The sequence below is a fragment of the Phascolarctos cinereus genome, unplaced genomic scaffold (assembly GCF_003287225.1).
Source record: "Phascolarctos cinereus isolate Bilbo 61053 unplaced genomic scaffold, phaCin_HiC Scaffold_2;HRSCAF=192, whole genome shotgun sequence".
Lineage (NCBI taxonomy): Eukaryota > Metazoa > Chordata > Mammalia > Diprotodontia > Phascolarctidae > Phascolarctos > Phascolarctos cinereus.
In genome coordinates, this window is record NW_027555625.1 from 346,585,705 (window position 1) to 346,606,123 (window position 20,419).

General features: G+C 44.4%; 1 protein-coding gene across 7 annotated transcripts in view; it reads right to left on the minus strand.

The window, feature by feature from the left end:
* Positions 1-68: 68 nt before the first annotated feature.
* The window catches only part of JADE2 (jade family PHD finger 2), a 197,889-nt gene continuing 177,538 nt past the window's right edge, over positions 69-20,419 (minus strand). For 6 of the 7 annotated variants that reach the window (XM_020991214.2, XM_020991216.2, XM_020991215.2 and 3 more), the window contains 2 exons: positions 12,507-12,635; positions 69-5,574 (listed from right to left, as the gene is read on the minus strand). In XM_020991214.2, the coding sequence (XP_020846873.1) occupies positions 4,694-5,574; positions 12,507-12,635 (1,010 nt within the window). In that variant the 3' untranslated portion in view covers positions 69-4,693. The remainder of the gene's footprint in view (positions 5,575-12,506; positions 12,636-20,419) is intronic. The other variant, XM_020991217.2, reaches the window with a different exon arrangement.

Below are 20,419 nucleotides of genomic sequence, written 5' to 3' on the forward strand. Positions count from 1 at the left end.
CTAGTATGGAGGTGCATCAGCTCCCTTTGAAGCCCACTGACCACATACACACTACCCAGATGCTGATATACACAGAAAACATTGCTTTATTGACTGCATTTGCCAACACATTGAGGAATGCGAAGGTTTTCCATAAGCTATGGGCCGTGGTCCCCATGTGTATTTAAAGCATACACGGATTTTGAACATGATGGCAACGCTGGCAGACAGCGTTATCACAAGGCAACACAAACAGCATGCATTACATGGCCACACAGAACGAGTTGGGTACATTCTATTGCTTTAAGGATTGCCTAACATGGAAAATGTACAAAAAGGAGAAATAGGTCTTTGCATTAATGAAAAATACATTTTTTCTCTACAAAGGAATCTTTCTAATACAAGAAAATAAATATTGCAACATAAGCCAAAAATAATTTAAAATTGCTCTTTTCAATATATTTTCAATATTTCTCTTTTATATTAACAAATGGCACATCACTTTCTTTGAAACAAAGAAAACAGAAGGCTCTCCTCCTGTGACATTCATATCATTTCCCATCACTGATGTTGAGCGGAATTTCTTTATGTTAAGTGGAATAGTTGGTGGGAATTTCCTTAAAGAACAACCAAAGGTAACATCGTCCTGGTGACAGAATGCTACGTCTCCTGGGGCTTCCCGGCTCAGGCCAAGGCCAATTTGCTGAGCAGGTCCTGAGGGCACTCCCCAGAGCCCTGACTCACCTGTTCTCCAGACCCAACCCTTGGTAGCAGCTCAGTCACGACAAAATGGCTCATTCTTCCTTGTGCTAAAAGGGATGGGGGAATTCAAATCACTGCCAGAATGCCTTCTTACTGGTGCAAACTGCTCTCCTAGACAGACAGATACCTACCTGGCCATCCACTCTGTAGGAACCCCAGTTTAGGCCACAAGTAGAGTTTTAAGGAAACCCTTGATGACAGGAGTGGGGTGGGGAGGTGGGGGGACCTAGGACACTGTGATTTTCACACAAAGTTAAGTGAGTTTTCCACCAGCCCCTCTGACTCAGACCTATTCACACACACATAAACGCCCTCCACCATCTCTCCTCACTCTCCCCTCCCCTGAATCCTAGTGTGGCTTCTTAAAGGAGACAAAGTCCTTCATAGTGCAAACATTAACTCTTGCAGTTCATACAGTATCTGAAAGTCAAAGCTCATTTAATAAAATAAACCATTCAAACCTCTTTGTTTTTTAGGTCATCCCAAAATACATTTATAGTACAAAAAATATTTTCAAGTTTTTCTCACCTACGAGGAATGGAGAGGAGAGTGCTGGGGGAGATACCAGCCTGAAGATCCCTGGAGTGTTACAATAGAGCAGCTTCTCTGGGGAAAGGGGGTGGGGAAAGTGTAGGGGAGTGATGGACTACAAGACCATAGGAGTACCAGCACCACACCCTGAGCAATGTGACTCACTGAAGGGAAGGTCCTGTAATAAACACCCACTTGAGGTTCTGGCGGGATTAATGGCCATGGGAATGCGTATTGGGGAACTTCTGCTTAAAATTCAGGTAATAACTACCTGCTCCTTTTCCCCTACTACCCTAATGCTCTTCTTGGATTCAACTTTGCTATGGGAGGATATGTTTTAATGAGAATCCCCTTACCACAATGAAGGGAAGACCAAGAGAACACATTTGACAGAGTAGCGGGTCATCCGAGAGGGGGAGAATGTGTCCCTATGCTCAGGGTCAAGAAACCAGCTTAGAGCTGGAAATAGACACGGAAGGTGACTTCCTTCTTGCTTACATGTTACTCAATTCCCTAAATGTTTTCTCTCATTTGATAACTTTATTAAGTTAAGCAAGGCAAAATAGCTGACTGGATTCTAAGAACAAGGCCACATCCTGGTTGATCCTCCCTTTCCTCCTACATGAATTGGGTTGGGAAGGTAGTTACAAAGGGTCCAGGCCACTTGAAGTGTGAGCAAACCACCCTGTCTGTGTCCCTAGTACCTTAGGGAAGTGTTACCACTAATCTAAGGCATGGTACCAATCTTATGGTTTGGCCCAGATTCTCCACCTCTCTATACTCCTCCCTCCATCAAGTTCTTGGGTTTCCAATATCTGAGTTCTCTCCAAGGAGAGAACTGGAACTCAAACATAACACCCCACTTCCCCCGGCCCCCTCCCCAAAGAGAAGCATCCTTTAGCTCCCCAGGGCACATATACAATATCATACAAGACCTGGGACATACCCAAGTCCCTTGGAAATCCAATCCTCCTCTGCAACCCACCTCCATCCCCTCTCCCACAAAACCCCAAGCTGCCTAGCTGCTCATTTTGGTTGTTCTTTAAGTCTGTCCCTTTGGAGTGTCCGGTATGGATCAGGCAAGAGATGAGGTTGCAGGCCAATGAAGCTGTGTACAGGGATTTGTGTGAGACACTTTGCTAATCATAGCTGAAATGAAGTACACGGAAGCAAGGTCCATTAAAAGGCAGCAGATTGATTATTGTTTTGACTCATTATACTAGAATACGGTACTAATGCCTACCAAGCCTGTTGAAGATAAAACTAAATCCTATTACTGTGTTTAACATTATCAGAACACACTGAACCTTCTGAATCCATTAATTCTCTCCCCTAGATTCCACAAAAGTTGGAGACTTGCACACCAAAATTTGTCATTGTTGACTTTTTTTTTTTGGCTTTAAAGACCCATATGAAATTTACTGAAAGGCCAACAAATGTGCAGTCAGTGCACACATGGTGGCAGGTTTGTTGCGAAGAGTCAGGATTTTAACCATGTTTCCAATCGATTATCATTCTCCTGGTTTGTGGGTGAACCACATGATTGGGAACCAGGACTTTTCTTCGCTGGTTTCATTGTCAGTTTCTCCCCAACCTGTGAGTCTGAGAAAGTTCTGAATGGACGATGCCGAGCATCAGAAATCAAAACACCAGGGTCTGTACCATTCCAGTGGCAAAGAAAGAAAGAAAGAAAGAAAGAAAAAGCATCCTCTGCAGAAAGCTTGGATTCTGACGCCTTCGTAACATGCTATGAACGTATTTCTAACTCCTTTGTTGCCAAATAGCTCCATTTCTTAAAAAAAAAAAAATCCAAGTGACCAATTTCTGCGTCCAGGCTGTGCTGCTGTGTTATTGTCAAAAGATTCTTTGGCATCCACAAAATTATTCAACTGATTCATTTGACATTTGCAAGGTTCTTGTTTGAAAAGTTCTGGTTTTGCCAGTTGAAGAAGTGTCCCAGGTGTAATTCTTAAAAATAAAAAATTAAAAAAAAAAGTTTCACTGAATTTTGTTGTTGTTTTGTTCCCTGAGCTGTCAATCACCCTGGGGTCACTCCAACCAAATACATTAGCGCAAATCAACTGTGACCTTGGAAGCCAGAACTGAAAGGATGGGGTGGGTTAAGTGCAAACACAGAAACTTGCCTGACTCATAGGTATCATTGTGGGTTTTTAAAAAACTTTTAAGGCTTACAAGGGGCATTTCTATGCATGAAAATCTTGTAGGTTTTAGAATACTGACTTCAATGAATCAACCCTCCCCTTTCTATTTCCCCAAGGAGTTCATAGGCTAGTAGGTAGGAGCATTTTTCCAAAAGAAACTGAAGGAAGAAACTTGTAGTCTTAGTAAGACTGGAAACCGCTCCAAGGCCAACGATCTGATTTGCTTTCCAATGTGCAGGACAGGGACTGCAAGGAGACTTTAGTTGTCACCTGTTCCAGGAAGGAGACTTTGCTTTTACACAGTTAACGCATTCAAGTTTTAAAGGTTTATTCTTTTCCTGTTTTGCAAAGTGAATGCCTTGACCTTTTCCCCCAACCCCCTCCCTGGTCCCATTTGGCTAATGGATTCACCTGAGTAAATGTCTCTTGAAGCCAAGGGCTGGGAGCCCTGCCTGTGGGATGTTTTTTCCCTCTGGTTAATTCCTATGGCCACTCAGGCACTGTGCTGGGAGGAAAGGGGCGGCTGGCCGAAGGGCTGGCCCTCAGCCTTGGCATGGAAGCAGACTGAATTGGAAAAGGTGAGAGCAACAGATCGACAAGGCTTCTGTTACAGGACTGTTCTCCCCCACCCTTAAGTGCTTTCTTCAAATAAGCTCTTTGTGCTTTAGAAAAGTTAGTTCTGTATTAGGTTTCGCTTATTCTACTTCCTTGGGTGTTGGGGGGTGTTGCCTTGCTGTGGAGAGGGGTTCAGCTATACCCCTGGAACCTGACTCCTGACCCAGCCTTTGGACTGGGTGCTGAACCCTGGGCAAAGCAGGAAATGAGTTTACTTGTCTTTGCCTTAAAATAATGCCCGTAAGACTGTCATCCCTGCAGAAACAATGGGTACTGGCAATATCAGACCTCTTGTTATTGATGCCTTGGGTGACCCCAAATGGGGCCAGAACCCCCAGTCCCTGAATGCCTGTGTCTGGCATTTTGCTTCATTGGGTTAAATTATTAAAGTTAAATTATTAAAAGGGACGACTCTTGTCTCCCAGGTCAGGGGAGTGGAAGCTTTCATGTCCTATGTCCAGCATACAGAGGAGAGAAAGACAACGGTGCTTAATTTTAAACTATATATATAAAACAAATGGAAAACTCCCACCCCACCAAGAATGGAACCCCTTTGTTATATGATACCAGGCAGAAATTGAAAATGGCAGTTGTAACTGGGTTTAGGCCTCTTAAGAACTGTCACAGTTGGTTATCTGGTTGAGTTAGGATGCCAAAACGCTCATTCTGACTACCTCCTCGTTTCCTGAATCCTTCTGGCTTAACTGAACCCTGCCACTCCCTGGCTCCGAGTCAGAGTCGCTCATTTCTGCATCGGAGAAGTAGCCATCGGTCTCATTGTCAAAGTGCAAGGTGACCTTTGGCCTCTCCCCGGCGGGAGGTCTGTTCATTGCCTCAGGCTTTGGATTCGGCAGCTTCCTAGTCTCTCTGCCCTCCTTTGGCAATCTGAACCTCACTACTGTTTTTGGACTCCCCAACGAGCCAGGCACTTGAAGCGGGCTGTTAGTCTCAAGTGGAGTTGTATCTACAGTCTCCTTGTCCTCATGTGGGGAGCTCCTTGAGCCCACCAGGACATTGGAGTCATGGGCTTTGGGGCTGGGAGAGGGGTGAGAAGGCCCCCTTTTTGGAGTCTTCCGGACTTCCCCACTAGCTCCTTTGCGATCCGTAGGTATCCTGGTTGCTCCACGAGTGGCCTTGCTGTTCCCCGAGTCGTGGTTCAGGGGTTTCACGGTATGGTCTGGTGGGGTAGTCCGCTGGCCAGAGTCCTCTGGGTGGTCTGAGAGCAGGGAGCTGAGGCTGTCCCGAGGGACCTTCTTCTTATTTGCTGGCCTTGCTTTGCTCTGGGCCTTCTTGGTGGTGTCACTGTGCTTGAAGGGAGACTTTAGGGAATGGTCCATCATGATACTCAATAGGGTCTCTTCATCCTGGAGCAGCTCCTCAGAAAGGAGCCCAGATGTGTTGTCCTCATGGTGCCCATTGTTCAGGGACCACTCACTCATGGCCATGTTCTCTGTAGTGATCTGCACTGACTGGGCCAACCAGCTGTTGAAGAAGGTTCCATCGATGGGGAAAGAGGTGGACAAACCTATGCGGGGCAAAAGAGAAAAGGGAAGTAAGACTTGAGTAGTGCTAAGTGTTGGGGAACACAAAGCTAGCCTTGTCATATTCAGTGTGACAGGAACTGGGGGCCCCCTTCTGGGGTGCTCATCTACTGGGGAAATGGTTGTACAAGTTAGGATATATGAAACACTCCACTTTAATCTGCTGCTCTACCTGTTCCAACTCCACTGAACACGATGGCCTCATACCAGGTATTCCCTGCTGTTTCCCTTCCCAAATCCTACCCCCTACCCCTGCTCCCCTACCCCTTTTCTGCCTCCTTCTGGGGGCTGTCTCCCCCTTTAGCTTGTAAGCTGCTTGAAGGGACTGCCTTTTTATTAACTGCATCCCCAGGGCTTAGCACAGTGTCTCAGACGTAACAGCCACTTAATAAATGTTTACTGGATTGGAATTGATTGAATATGAATAAATATTATTGTGTTTTAAGATATGATAGAGATGGTTTCAGAGAAACCTGGAAAAGATGGTATGTAGGGCAGAGTGAAGCGAACAGAATCAGAAGAATAGTTTATACAATAACAACAATGTTGTAAAGGCAAACAATGCTGATTGGGAACAACGATCAATTGCAATGACCAGCCATAGCTTCAGAGGACTCACAATGAAACATGTTACCTATGTCCTGACAGAGAGATAATGGACTTAAGAGTGCAGTCTGAGACATATATGTGTATATATATATATATACATACACACACAAACACACACATACAAATACTTATATGATCTTATTTTTCTTTCTCAAAGGGGGAGGGGAAAGGAAAGGAGAATTTTCTTTGATTGAAAAAAAAAAAAGAAAATGTAATTAAAGGGAAAAAAAAGAAAATCCTTCTTTCAAGGCTTAGTTTGTAGCCCACCTCCTTCTTTCTTGTCTATCCCCGGCAATGCTCACATCCCTCTATAGCACTTATTATCTGTACCAATGAGGCACCAGGGTATGGAAAGATTTGGAATAAGGAAACTTGGTTTGAATCCTCAGCTCCCACATTTACTAAACTATTTAACTTTGGGTTAGTCACTAAGCTCTCCCAGACTCGGTTTCCTTACCTACAAAATGGCAACAATAATAGGATTTTTAATGTTCAGAACAACAAGAAGTCTATCTTTAGGTGAGGGTGGATATGGAAGGTGGTCACCTGAGTCTGACATGGGTAGCTTCCGGCTGAACTCATCATGGTCGTCCACTAGGTGCCAAATCTCTGCTGTTTCTAGGCTGCTCAAGGTCTCGCAGCAGCCTGTGACAAATCCCCAGGTGCATGCTCTAGTTAGAGTTCTGTCCCACTACCTACATACATCTACCTACACAGCTGTCGGGAGCAAAGTTCACTGTAAACATTTAAGTGTTTTAGAAAAGAGACTCACTACTATTTGGTTCTTATACTATCTGCTATGCTCAGATATCTTTCACTGTATCTCTATTATTTCTCCAGCTAGATTATAAATTCCCTGTGGGCTGGGATTGTGACTTTTACACACACACACACACACACACACACACACACACACACACACACACACACACACACACACTCTCTCTCTCTCTCTCTCTCTCTCTCTCTCTCCCCTACCTCATTTGGTAATGTAATGTTTAAAAATGTTAAATTATTTTGAAAGAAAAGCACATTTATTTTGTAGGAAAGTCTGTATACCTTACCTTCCATACTAAAGCTGCCCAGTACAGGTTTCCTTTCAGCCAAGGGGAAATCTTTTCAGCCTGAGCATATCTTCGGTTCTGGCTTACATAAGAGGGCATTTTAACTACAGCAGAACTCTGGTGCTCATTACCTGATACAATTCTTACAGACTTTTTACACGTACCCCTAGAACAACTACATACACTAAAAGTCTCAGAGGGTGCAGCTCATCTGGTTAGAAGTCCTTTCTCCCATAACTGGTATCTGTTTAAGAGACCAATATTAAAGAGAAGTTCTCTTTGCCTGTTACACCAGGAGGATGGACATAAAGCATTCTAAGATGTGCTTTACAGCATTAAAAGATGCAGCTCAGGTACCAGCTGCCACCGTCACTGCTGAGCTGACCTTGTTCCGCTGTCTCTAGATTATTCCAGGAGGAAAAAAAATGGAACAATCTAAATGCAATTTCTTTTTAGCATCCTCACAAATGCACAGTTTGCTAATGTGATACCCAGAATGACAATATAGACAAGTCTTGTCTCTCCAGGCAGTTAGGGGGATGGAGAGTCTGGGTTAGTTAAATCCACGGATATTGTGCATTTTGAAAATTATATGGCAAGGGCTATTATCATTTGTTTTGTTTCCCAGCATTTAGCACAATGCCTGGCACATGGTGGGTGCTAAATAAATGTTTGTGGCTACACACAAACACACACAGAGTCCCTCCTTTTAGAATGTAACCTCCTTGAGGACAGGGGCTGTTTCACTCTTGTCTGTATTCTTAGCACGAACACAGGCAAACAGTAGGTGCTTAACAAATACCGACTGCTTATAGTACAAAGCAATAGTGCCTTTTCTGTGCTGTTCCCCTTCTCCTCTGAAGGATATCCTCACTAAGAACACTTAGGGACGATCCAGTCAAACCCACTTATTTTACAGATTGAGAAACTGAAGGTCTTGGGGAAAGAGGCTTGTCCAAGGTTACAGAATTCTAGGATTTATAAGGGACTTCTGAGGCCACCTACTTTGACCTACACCAGACCGAGAACTCTCTTTATAGCTTTCCCAAAAAACGTCTTTGCTTAAAGACCTAGAGTGAACCCACACTACCTCCTGAAGCAACTTACACCCCTTTCTGAATCATAATAATTCTTAGGAAGTTTTACCTTACCTCAAGCTCCTCTCAGAGTCTTTGCTACTTCAACCTACTGCTGCTAGTTTTGTCCTCTAAGTTCCTCCTAACAACTCCTTGAGGGCAGGGCAATTTGGGTTTGGGCCCAGGGGGGCAGCTTTTACAGGGCCGAGCTTGGAGTATGAGATAGAGTTAGTGTGGAGAAATAGAGTCACCCTTGAAGTAAGGGACAAGTAGACAGTATCTGACCCCTGTTCCACATGACGGGCCTTCAGATACTTGAAGACAACAATCACGTCCCTCTTAAGGCTTCTCTTCTCCAGGCTAAACATCTTCCCTTCTTTGATCTGATCCTCTTCTGGCATGTTCTTGAGGTCCTTCCTCATCCAGGTCCACTTCACTTATCAGTATTCTTAAAATGGAGCCCTCTCAATGGAACTCACGTGTGTGGCCCAGCCAGAGTACAGTGAGACTTATCATCACACCCATTCTGGACATTATGCCTCTTTTAAAGGGGCCTAAGATGTCACTCACTTTTCTGCCTAACATATCAAGCTACCTATCTCACCTTTTTCGGAAAGTCTGTTATACTGCCATGCAGCCCCCATTCTGTCCAGGTGAAACTGATTTGTTGACCCCCAATATAAGACATCACACTTAAGCTTACTCAATTTAATCTGAATAGGATTTATTCTAACTTTCTAGCTTACTGAGGAAAATCTTTCTGGATCCTGACTCTACCATCCAACTGATTAAAAATTTGACAAGCATGTTATCTGTGTCTTCATCAAAGCCACTGATAGAAATGTCAAACAGCCTAGGGCCAAAGACAGATTCCCAGGGTGCTGAAATTCAAACCCAAGGCTTCAATCACAATAAATGTTCTTTTCACTATACCATAAACAAAAGGGAAATCATATAATTTGACCCCCCCCCATTTACAAATAGGGAAATGGAGGACAAGACAAAGCTTAGTTGAAAAGGGAAAGTTAGTCTTGGAATGAGAGACAGACCTAGGTTTGAATTCTGCCTTGGCCATCTACTAGTTCTGTAACAGGGGTCTAATTACTAAACCTTAAATTCTCAAGGCCTTGGTTTTTTTCATCTACAAAATATGTAATATATGAAAAGTAACATCATAAGTAATATTTGTCCTACCTCCCTCAGAAGGCTGTTACTTTGTAAAAGCACCATAGAAAGGGGACCTATCATTACTTCCAGTGCCTAGTAGAGTACTCTGCACACATGGGAGGTACTTATTTTTGCTTATTTAAAAATATTTTGTATGATCCCTGAAATGTCTTTGAGTGAATGAACCCAAAGTAATGATTCTCTAATAGTGAACCTTTGGTCACTGGTGGAGAAGATACTCTTGGAGTCTGTGGGGCAGCACTGGCACTATATCACCCTTAACCATCTTGCCTCCTTAGAGAAGATGCCTAGCCCTGCCCACAAGGGAATCAAGGAGAGGGAGTTTATCTCGTAGGATTTTGTCTATTGACATGGCTGAGTCCAGCCCATTTGAAAAAGAAATGAAAACTTCTACTGTGTTGGAGGTTTTAAAATAATACTGTTCTTCTCTCTTCAGATAGTGATGGCTGTTTCAGAGCTTCTGCAGGGTAGGAGTGATGCCATCAGAGCAACATGGGGTCTCTGGTTATACTATACTATGTATCCACATCAGCTCTGAGGGCAAGACCCTGGCCACAAGATGAAAGCATCAAGGTAGACACTGCCCCTTGCAGCATCTGGCCAAATGAGAAATTCTGCAGAAGGAGATCTAAAAAAGAAATCTATGGATAATGGCAAAGACAACTGGTAGGAGTACCAGTTAAGCCAGTGGCTTGCTGTGTGACTTTGGGCAAGGCCTCAGTTTCCCCATCTGTGAAAATGAGTGGGTTGGCTGACTGCAAGATCTTTAAGACTGCTGTGGTTTCAGTTATAAATTCCCTCCCAGCTCTGGCAGTCTCTGTTCTCTATCATTAGTCCTCAGGTCTATGTTGTACAGTCCCTGCTGGCTCTAACTAGCCTGTAATTCCAAGATTCTAACATCCTTTGGGTTTGGACTCTACGATACCAAATTGACTGTTATCCTGGGGATGTTGCTGAGGCACTGACCGTCTACCTGCTGATGAATTTGTCCCTTTTAATCTAACTAGGTATAGCTCTGTACCTGACTCTGAAGAAGCAGTGAAATACCTCCACCACCTCCCTTGAGAGTAAGCCCACCTGCCCTCCCCAGGCCTCTCTGCTGACCTGACCACAAAGTCCCAACAGGATGGAGCTGGGAGTGGAGGATGCTTTCCTGTTGAGCTTGGCTCTTTCCCCAGGATGCTGGGCCTCTGACTGTAGTCTGGGGAGAAGGGACCGTCCTTGCCATATGCCAGTCCTTCAGCTCAGACCTGGTTTTTCCCTCTCGAGCTCCCTGATGCCCTCTCACCAGCTTCATGGTACACACATGTTGTGACCTGAAGGTGCAAACATGGGAGATGGTGTGTTGGCATTCAGAGCCAGGAAAAAAATAGGCTTGGTCACAAGAGATTGCTAATAGGATGAAAGGCCTACAGTTCAGGGAAGAAGGGGCTGATTTGGGGCTCTACTTTGGCACTGGTCCCTGGCCTGTGTGGAATGGGCTGGTGTCTCTGGCTCCATTCCCAGGAGCTGATTCAGAATGGAGTGACTCAGAAAAACAGAAGACACTCTCTTTCACTGCCCTTTATCTGGGATGGAATCATAGGATCACAGGAGATCCAACCTGGAAGTCAGGAGGACCTCAATTCGAGTCCTGACTCTGTGACCCTAAGGAAGTCACTTTACTTCTCAGAGTTCTGGGCCATTAAGACTTTTAAATTGTGAAGAGTTCCTTATACCAATGTAATCAGAGCTCTAGTTCCTACCCATCAGATCAGGGATACACAGCCAGAAGGGGCCTCAGAGGTTCTCTAGTCCAACTCTTATTTTACGGATGAGGAAACTGAGGCCCGGAGAGGGGAAGTGATTTGCCCCAAGTCACACACCATCAATAACTGGTGTGACCAAGGTTCAAGTTCAGGTCGTCTGACTCCAGATTCTGTACTCTTTTTAACTGTACCATGCTCCAAGTGGGGCACCCAACTTGGATTGTACCTTATCAAATGCTGTTCTATGATAAGAAATTTAGAAAAACAAAAAATAAAGGGACAGCCAGAGAGGAGTAACTGAGGCCAGTCAGCACAAAGGCAGGTACCCAAATGCATCAAACTCCCCCTGGCTGAACCTTGCTGTTGTATTTTTATATCCACTTGATTGCAAAAAGTAACTGTGAGCACTGGCCTACTGCCAGGCTAGCTGCACCCTAGCAGACAGGAAGGACTCCATGTTTGAACACTGACTGACTTGCCTATGTACTGGGAAGTTCCTATGTCCCCAATACTGGTTTAGTCATCTACATTTAGGCAAGAAATACACGGCTGTCCGTAACATAATCAGTTTAGTAAACTTCTTGTAATCCAGGTATGGAAGGTTAACAAACTTTCCTAATCACAATGTCCCTGGGGTTGATAAAACAGAGGAGAGAGGAACACAGTCCAGACCACTTGCAAATGACTGCCCCAAGGTCTCCCTCGCACTTGGCCCCTGCGAATCTGCTTGGCAACAAGAATCAGATATAAAGGCAGAGACCCGGGGTATCTGGGTTCTAGTTAGGGCACACATCACACAGTATGCTGGTGGGATGATAGGGCTGGGGAGCCACACGTTTGCATGCTTGTAACTAACTAGACTTGTGATCTTTTAGGTACATATGTTCCGTCTTGGCACCTCACCTACGGACTCTTCACAGTGCTGCTGTCTGGCTGCTATCTCTCTGGAATAGATGACCAGGGGAGAGACATTCATTTCTTTCTAATTGGGTGGCCTTTTGGGGTTGCCAGGCCTAAGAAACATGCACGTATGCATGTGTGTAAGTATATGCTTGTGTGTGTGTGTGTGTGTGTGTGTGTGTAAGAGAGACAAAAGGAGAGACAGAGGCAGAGAGAAAGAGAGATGGAGAGGTCACATGCGATGGTTTCATCACTCCAGTGTCTTCTGAAGGACTAGTGATGTTTCCCTTGCCCAAGAGTCTGGCTCCTGCAGCGGGGCAAGGACACTTACCGAGCTGCCCCAGGACTAACTCATTGCCTGGCTTCATTTTGTCTTTCTTTTCAGGACTGGCCTTCCTGCTATCCCTTCCTTTCCATTTGGAGTCATTCTTCTTCCCCTTGCTTCTCTTCCCAGGTTGTTCTGTGTTGGACGGACATAGAAAGAGAGAGGGAAATAGTTACTCCAGCACAAACTTGCTAGGGGAGGGCCATGTCCACATCATACTTCCTGTGATCTGGGGGCAATGGGCAATTAAGGAATCTAAGTTTTTCAGATCATCTGATTGAAAACAATCTCTGCCATAATCCACTCAGCCAACACGTATGATGTGCCTACGGTGTGCTGAGTCCTCTGCTCCATCTGAGGGAGATGCTAAGGGTCCCTAATCAGAGCCCAGTCTCTCAGGGTCAATCTGTACAGCCATTCTTTCCTTTTTGTTCCTTCCATGTATCAGAGAGAGCTATAACTTCAGAGACGGGTCTGGCCGTGGGACTTAGGTCAAGGGCTCAGGTAATACTTGAGAACTCTGTTTTTATCACCACAGGAATCCCTACGGGGGCGGAGCCAAGATGGCAGAGTGAAAGCAGTGACTTGCTTGAGCTCTCCTCCAAACCCCTCCAAATACTCATAAAAAATGGCTCTAAACAAATTCTGAAGCAGCAGAACCCACAAAAAGACAGAGTGAAACAAATTTCCAGCTCAAGACAACCTGGATGATTGATCAGAAAGGTGTGTCATGCAGGCTGCAGCAAACCTGGAGCAGGCCTCAGAGGACTGAATCTCGGGCAGCTGTGGACGTTTCCAGACCCCTCAATCCACCAATGCCAAAGACAAATTAGAAGGTCAGTGGGAAAAGTCTGTTTCTGTCGGTGCCTGAGAAAGGAAGGTGGGGTTTCAGCTCCATTCCCCAAGAGCGTGGCCCTGTGGGGGGGCAGCTGCTTCCCGAGCTTCCGGCCCACAGACTGAGGGGGAATCCAGTGGCTGATCAGAGAGGGATTGCAGGGATCTCTTTGCCAGTGCTGAGGCAGGAATCTCTTGCTTTGCCCGTGTTTGGATCTGGGCCACAGTTCTGGGCAGCAGTGCTGGGGTGAGGAGGAGCGCTGGCTTGGTGGAGCTTGTAGTGATTGTGGAGAGGAGCCCCTCCTCACAGTTACAGGACAGAAAGGAGTACTTGTAGTCGCAGGCCAGGAAAGGAGTAAACACCTTGCCCCTTATCATACCACCTTGGAAGAACTGAAAATTTACAGGTCCCTACAAGTATCTCTGAAAACAGCTGTATACAAACCCCCGAAGCTTGGGACAGTACATTCTCCACATTGGAAGCAGATTTGTACCTTAACAAAGAGTTTAAAACTCAAGTAATTGGCCGGGATCGTGAGCAAGCAGGGCAAAAAGAGTCAGACTACCAAAATATACAACCAGAAGAAGACAACAAAGTCAAAGCCCCTACATCCAAAGCCTCCAAGAAAAATATGAATTGGTCCCAGGCCATGGAAGAGCTCAAAAACGATTTTGAGAAGCAAGTTAGAGAAGTAGAGGAAAAACTGAGAGTGATGCTAAAGGAGACCCAAAAAAATACTGAAGAAAATAACACCTTAAAAAATAGCCTAACCCAAATGGCAAAAGAGGTCCAAAAAGCCAATGAGGAGAAAAATGCCCTAAAAAGCAAAATTGGCCAGATGGAAAAGGAAGTCCAAAAGCTTAAAATACTTCCTTAAAAATTAGACAAATCCAAAAGAATGAAAAACTAGAAAACAGTGTGAAATATCTCATTGGAAAAACAACTGACCTGGAAAATAGATCCAGGAGAGAGAATTTAAAAATTATTGGACTATCTGAAAGCCATGATCAAAAAAAAGAGCCTAGACATCATCTTTCAAGAAATTATCAAGGAAAACTGCCCTGATATATTGCAACCAGAGGGCAAAATAGAAATTGAAAGAATCCACAGATCTCTTCCTAAAAGAGATCCCCAAAGGAAAACTGCTAGGAATATTGTAGCCAAATTCCAGAGTTCCCAGGTCAAGGAGAAACATTAAAGGACCGCAGGGCATGGAATACAATATTCCGGAGGGCAAAGGAGATAGGATTACAACCAAGAATTACCTACCCAGCAAAACTGAGTATAATCCTTCAGGGGAAAAAATGGTCATTCAGTGAAATAGAGGACTTTCAAGCATTCCTGATGAAAAGACCAGACCTGAATAGAAAATTTGACTTTCAAATACAGGACTCAAGTGGAACATGAAGAGGTAAACAGGAAAGAGAAATCATAAGAGACTTATTTAAGACTGAACTGTTTACATTCCTGCATGGAAAGATGATATTTATAACTCATGAGACCTTTGTCAGTATCAGGATAGTTGGAGGAAAAAAATTATATGTATGTATATGTAGATAGATAGATAGATGGGGGCACAGGGTGAGCTGAAGATTAAGGGGTCATATCTGGAGAATAAAATTAAGGGATGAGAGAGGATTATATCTGGAGAAGAAGAAAGGGAGAGGTAGAATGGGGTAAATTATCTCACAAAAAAAAACAACAGAAAAGTCTCTTAAAGTGGAGGGGAAACAGGGGAAGGTGAGAGGGAATGAGTGAATCTTATTCTCATAGGATTTGGCATAAGGAGGGAATAACATACGCATTCAATTGGGTATGGAAATCTGTCTTACCCTACAGGAAAATAGGGGGGAAGGGGACAAGAGAGCAGGGGGATGATAGAGAGGAGGGCAGATTGGGAAAGGGGTTAATCAGAAGTAAATACTTCTGAGGAGAGACAGGGTCAAAAGAAAGAATAGAATAAATGGGAGGGCAGGATAGGATTAAGGGAAAAACATGTTTAAAAAAATGTTTTCACATGCTACTGGGAAATAAATATAGGAAATGGGGTACAGAAGTCTATCCTGCCCTACAGGAAAATAGAAGGGGAAGGGGATAAGAGAAGGGGAGAGAGATAGAAGAGAGGACAGACTAGGGGAAGGGATATTCAGAATGCATGACATCTTGGGGTGGGGGGAGGGGGGAGATGGGGTGAAAATTTGGAGCTCAAAAACTTGTGGAAGGGAATGTTGAAAACTAAAAATAAATAAATTTATATTAAAAAAAAAAAAAAGGAATCCCTACCCTATGGTAACCTCAGATGATTGTCCCAGAGGACAAGAGGGGGTCAGTGCTACAGGCTAGTTGCGCAAAGGAGTTAAATGAGGAGGGATGATTTCCTACTGCTTAAAAATATCCCTAAACCAAACTCAAAATTCATACTAAACATGTCTACTCTAAGTCCATGAATCTTCCTCAGCAACACTAAGACATGGCTACATAGGACTCTCCCTAAAGTTGAATTTAAGCAGATTTCACTTGAACACAGATACTGGGTCTTCCATGGTCCAGAGGCCCCTGCTTTGTATCAGTGGCAGACCAACAAGCATGTTAGTGAGCCCCCCCTCCCGCCCAGAGAGGGGGATGGGAGGGACGAAATTGAGATGGGTTTCTTAAGTGCTTATAGAGTCTTGTGTGAGAAACAAAGAAAAGAACAAGGGAGCAAAATAAGACAGCATCAACTCTAGTGTGATGCATTGTATGTCACACAGACAATAAAGGCCATGAGAGTTTAAAGGCGGAGGCCACGCTGGTTCACGTGCTAGAGAATTTACTAGAGGAGGAGTGACATTTAGATAGAGAGGGAGCTAAAGGGTGGGCATTTGCTCTGTGTGTGTGTGTGTGTGTGTGTGTGTGTGTGTGTGTGTGTAACAGCATGAATGAATGTGCAGAGATCTGCACAAGTGTACTGGGGAAATGTGTTGAGTGTGTTGGGGAAATAATAAGAGAGAGATAAGGTGGGAGAGGAAGACTGGGACCATGGAGGGCCTGGAATGTGAGGCTGCCTTCACACTTGATAATGATGTGAAGATATTTGAGTAGAGGAATTTTACAATAAAATATATGTCATATGGACATGTCTTATCAGGAGCTGTGAAGTCTTCTTTTTCTTCCCTTATTCTGATATAAACCAAGAGAGTATTCAGCTCCCTTTACCCTGAATAACAAAGGAAACAGCCAATTACTATGAAAATTTTCATACAGTTCTCCCCATAGGCACTCCCTGGTAGAACAATCAGGGAGGAAATTAGCCAAGTTTCTGGATCTGTGGGAAGTGCTGATCCAGTTGGGAAACACACCCCCTGGGTATGGGGAAAAGGGCATAGTTATCCTAACCCAAGCTGCAATCAGTGATGCCTGAAGGTGAAAGAAGTAGGTCCTTTAGGAGTTTACCTGACTCCTAAGAGAACTCTGAGCCGAAGGTTGGAGACCTTTTAGGTCAGGGATTTTTAACCTGGGGTCTACAAATTTGTTTAAAAATATTTTGATAACTGCATTTTGTAACCTCGTATATTTTATTTTATGCAATGTGTATCATGAAGACAGAGGCTCTGGAAAAATTCTGATTCCTCTGGAAAGAGGGCTAGTGAAAGCCGGAGGGAATTGCTAGTAGAGCAACAGAAGAAGGCCACAGAACTGCCAGGGGCTGACCATATCTGAGAGGAATCTTGGATAGTTTTTGGAGATTGACGCTGTGGGGCCGCAGGTGATACCTCCTGCTAGAACTATGGGATGTCTGACTCCCCAGTGACTGAGGTTACACAGGTCTTTAGGGGAAGGGATGGCTTATTGGCAGGTGTCAATATCTTTCCTTAGTTCTACTTGTTTTTTTTTCCTTGATTTTTGAACAACATGCTTGCAAGGGGAGTTTGTAGCAATGTATACCAGGGGACGCCAAACAGTAAAACTCCTATAAATCCCTTGGCATGGACAATCAGGCAAGCAGGTGAGAACCACCCTCCCTGCTTCCCCCCTGCTTCCTCATGTCCATGGGTTTTTTGGTGTCCCACCCCTTTCCCTTTCCAAACCTAAATTTCTTCATCTTTAAAGTGTAAATAATGCTTGGATTATCTAAAACAGAGTGGTTGTGAGGAACACATGCAGATGTTAACTATGTTAATGAGTAAAGAAATGTGAGTTACTACCACTGTTGCGATTTCACATGTTGAAACTCAGAATGATGTTTCAACCAGGAAAGACTATTATGCACACTTTGGTATTTTCACCAAATGCTTATGCTTTCAGGAAGTATGAAATTAATCAGACATTAGATGGCAACCCCTCTACCTTCTTGTTTGTCCCTGTCTTGGGATGAATTCCACCTGTCCTGAGTCCTCACAGCCTCACTGATGAGGCCTTTGTTCTGGTACTAACACAAACTGATGGCTAGTTCACACACCTGAGCTATAGCTTGCCTTGGTCTTTATAGGGAAGGTTAGACATGAGCTCTATGGAGAGGAGAATGGATAGAAAAATATAGAGAGGGATTTACAAATAAATATGAATTCTGTTCCAAGGAGGGATCATGCAATCTAAAGGGAACCCCAGAAGGACTTGCTAGTCTAAGGGTCAGAAGCAGAATAATCTTTGATGATCTCTGGCATGGATTAAGGTGAGAGACAGAGAGAGTGAGAGAGAGAGAGAGAGCGCGCGTGAGAGAGAGCGAGAAAGCTAGATTAGGGCCCTGAGATTGGCTGAGGGAGAAGAAGGGTGCCCTCTTTTTTTTTTTAAGGCAATTGGGGTTAAGTGACTTGCCCAGGGTCACACAGCTAGTTAAGTGTCAAGTGTTTGGTCTGAGGCTGGATTTGAACTCAGGTCCTGACTTCAGGGCCAGTGCTCTATCCACTGCACCACAAGCTGCCCCCGGGGTGCCCTCTTCTACATACTCATTAGTCCAATTGCTTGCTTGCTAAATCTAAAACATAAAATGCTGCAAGTAGAGTCAAGTATAAATCCTACTATCTTGCAACAGATGCTTCTGAGATATCCATGTTTATAAAGACAAACTCTACTTTCTCCAATACTAAACAGATGTTTTACTGAACTTGCTTTGAACACGACATAAAACCTTGGGAGTAGTGGACCTTTAGAGTTAGAGAAGCTGGGTTTGAATTGCAACTCTGCTGTTTACTAACCTGTATGACTTGAGGTATTACTTAATCACTCTGGGCCTCAGTTTCCTCATCTGTAAAATGCTAGGGTTGGACTATATGATGTCTAAGGTTCCTTTCAGCTCAAAATCTATGATCCTCTTGAGAATATCTGGTAGCTTTTTTTTTCTTTTGGTGGGAGGAGGGTGGTCTTGTTAAGAAAGCAACACGAGATGGAACCTGGTTCTTAGGCCTACTCTCTAGGGAATCTTTGAAGGCCCCAAAAAGGTCCTTCTGTGGAGGGTGAACCCTAGGAATAACCTAAGTTTTTACAGCTTTTGGAAGCAGACTTTCTTTGTCAACTCTACTTAGGTTAAGGATTTTTTTTTTTTGCTTTGCCAGGCCCATCTAAGAGAAAGCCGACAGACTCAGTCCTTGTTTTGATTTGTCTTTTTTCGGCTAGGCAATGGGGCTAAGTGACTTGCCCAAGGTCACACAGCTAGGAAGTGTCGAGAGTCTGAGGCCGGATTTGAACTCAGGTCCTCCTGACTCCAGGATCGATGCTCTATCCACTGCACCACCTAGCTGCCCTCATATCTTTTTTTTTTTAAACAGTATTTCAGTGACAATAAATTTTTTAAAAAAGGACCCCTAGACCAAAAAACAAAACAACCCCCGCCCCAAACTTCCTCTGAGTGCTAAAGGAGAAGGTCTAAATAGAGGCCAGGTTAGCCCTGGGATCTTCCCTTTTCGGAGACCTTGGGTTGTATGACAACCTCATGAAGACCTTCCTATGAGGGATTCAAATGGACCAAGGATGGGCTACTCTTCCCGTTCCTCACCCCCTAATGCCTGGCCCTTTCTCTCCCCTCCTTCCTTTTTACCCAGGCTTATTTCGGGCCTCTTCAGGTGAAGTCCCCTTTGACAAAGGGCTTTTCTCACTGCCAGCTCATGCCTCTGATCCAAGCATTTGGATCAGGGCGGGTGAAGGTGCTCTGCAACCTCTTTAGGTGATTCCCATAGGAGGGGGGACCAATATTCCCACTGAGCATCTGCAGGGAATCAAAGACAACTCAAGACTTTTTTGGAAATGAAAACTCCCTCCAGAGACTTCAACTGAATAGATATTTACTATGCTGGATGCAGTGGGGAAGGCAAAGACAAACATTCTCGCTGGCTTCTGCTGCTGAATGAATTGGGAGGCAGAGCTATTAGAAGAAGCAGTGCCCCTCTAAACCCTCTGTTTCCTCAGGACAGCCCCACCAGCATCTTTCTTCAGTCCTGGTCCCTTCTTAAAGCGTTAAACTAACGCCTCCGCACCAGGAATTCACCTGGTTCAATGACTGTGCAGATGAAAATATGACTCTGCTTGGAGAAACGTCTATCTCCTCCAAAAGAAGAGCAGGATGAGGGCTAGTGGGGCTGAGAATGTATTGCCCAGGCTGATGGAAGCTTGCAGGCCGTCTTGTGGGAGGATAGCTCAGGCAGGCTTGAAGTTTAACTACTGGAGATCTTCCACTTAAAAAGAAAAGGTAACTTTGGCCTGTTCCAAAGAGGGTAACTCAGGAGGCAAAGTGGAGTACAAAAGGTGAGGGGGGAGTGCATTCCTTGCATAGGAGACAGCCTATATAAAGGCTGGGGAGATGGAATATTGTGCGTTGAGGAACAGCAAGAGAATCAACATTTTGGCTGGCCTGTGGAGTGTGTGAAGGGGAGCCCTGAGGGACTATTCTGACTCTCGGACTGTTTGTGGGATGTGAAACCCCCTTATTCTATAGACCCAGAAACGATGAGATCATATGACTATGTGAAAGGGCAACATCCCAATAATTAATGGTTTCTTCAAGTGCTTGGGAGTCACAGCACCTCGGCATGATGAAGCTGATCATAATAACACGGCCAAACGGTGCCAATCAGGCTGAATGATACCATAATGGAGCAGTCAGCCACCACCT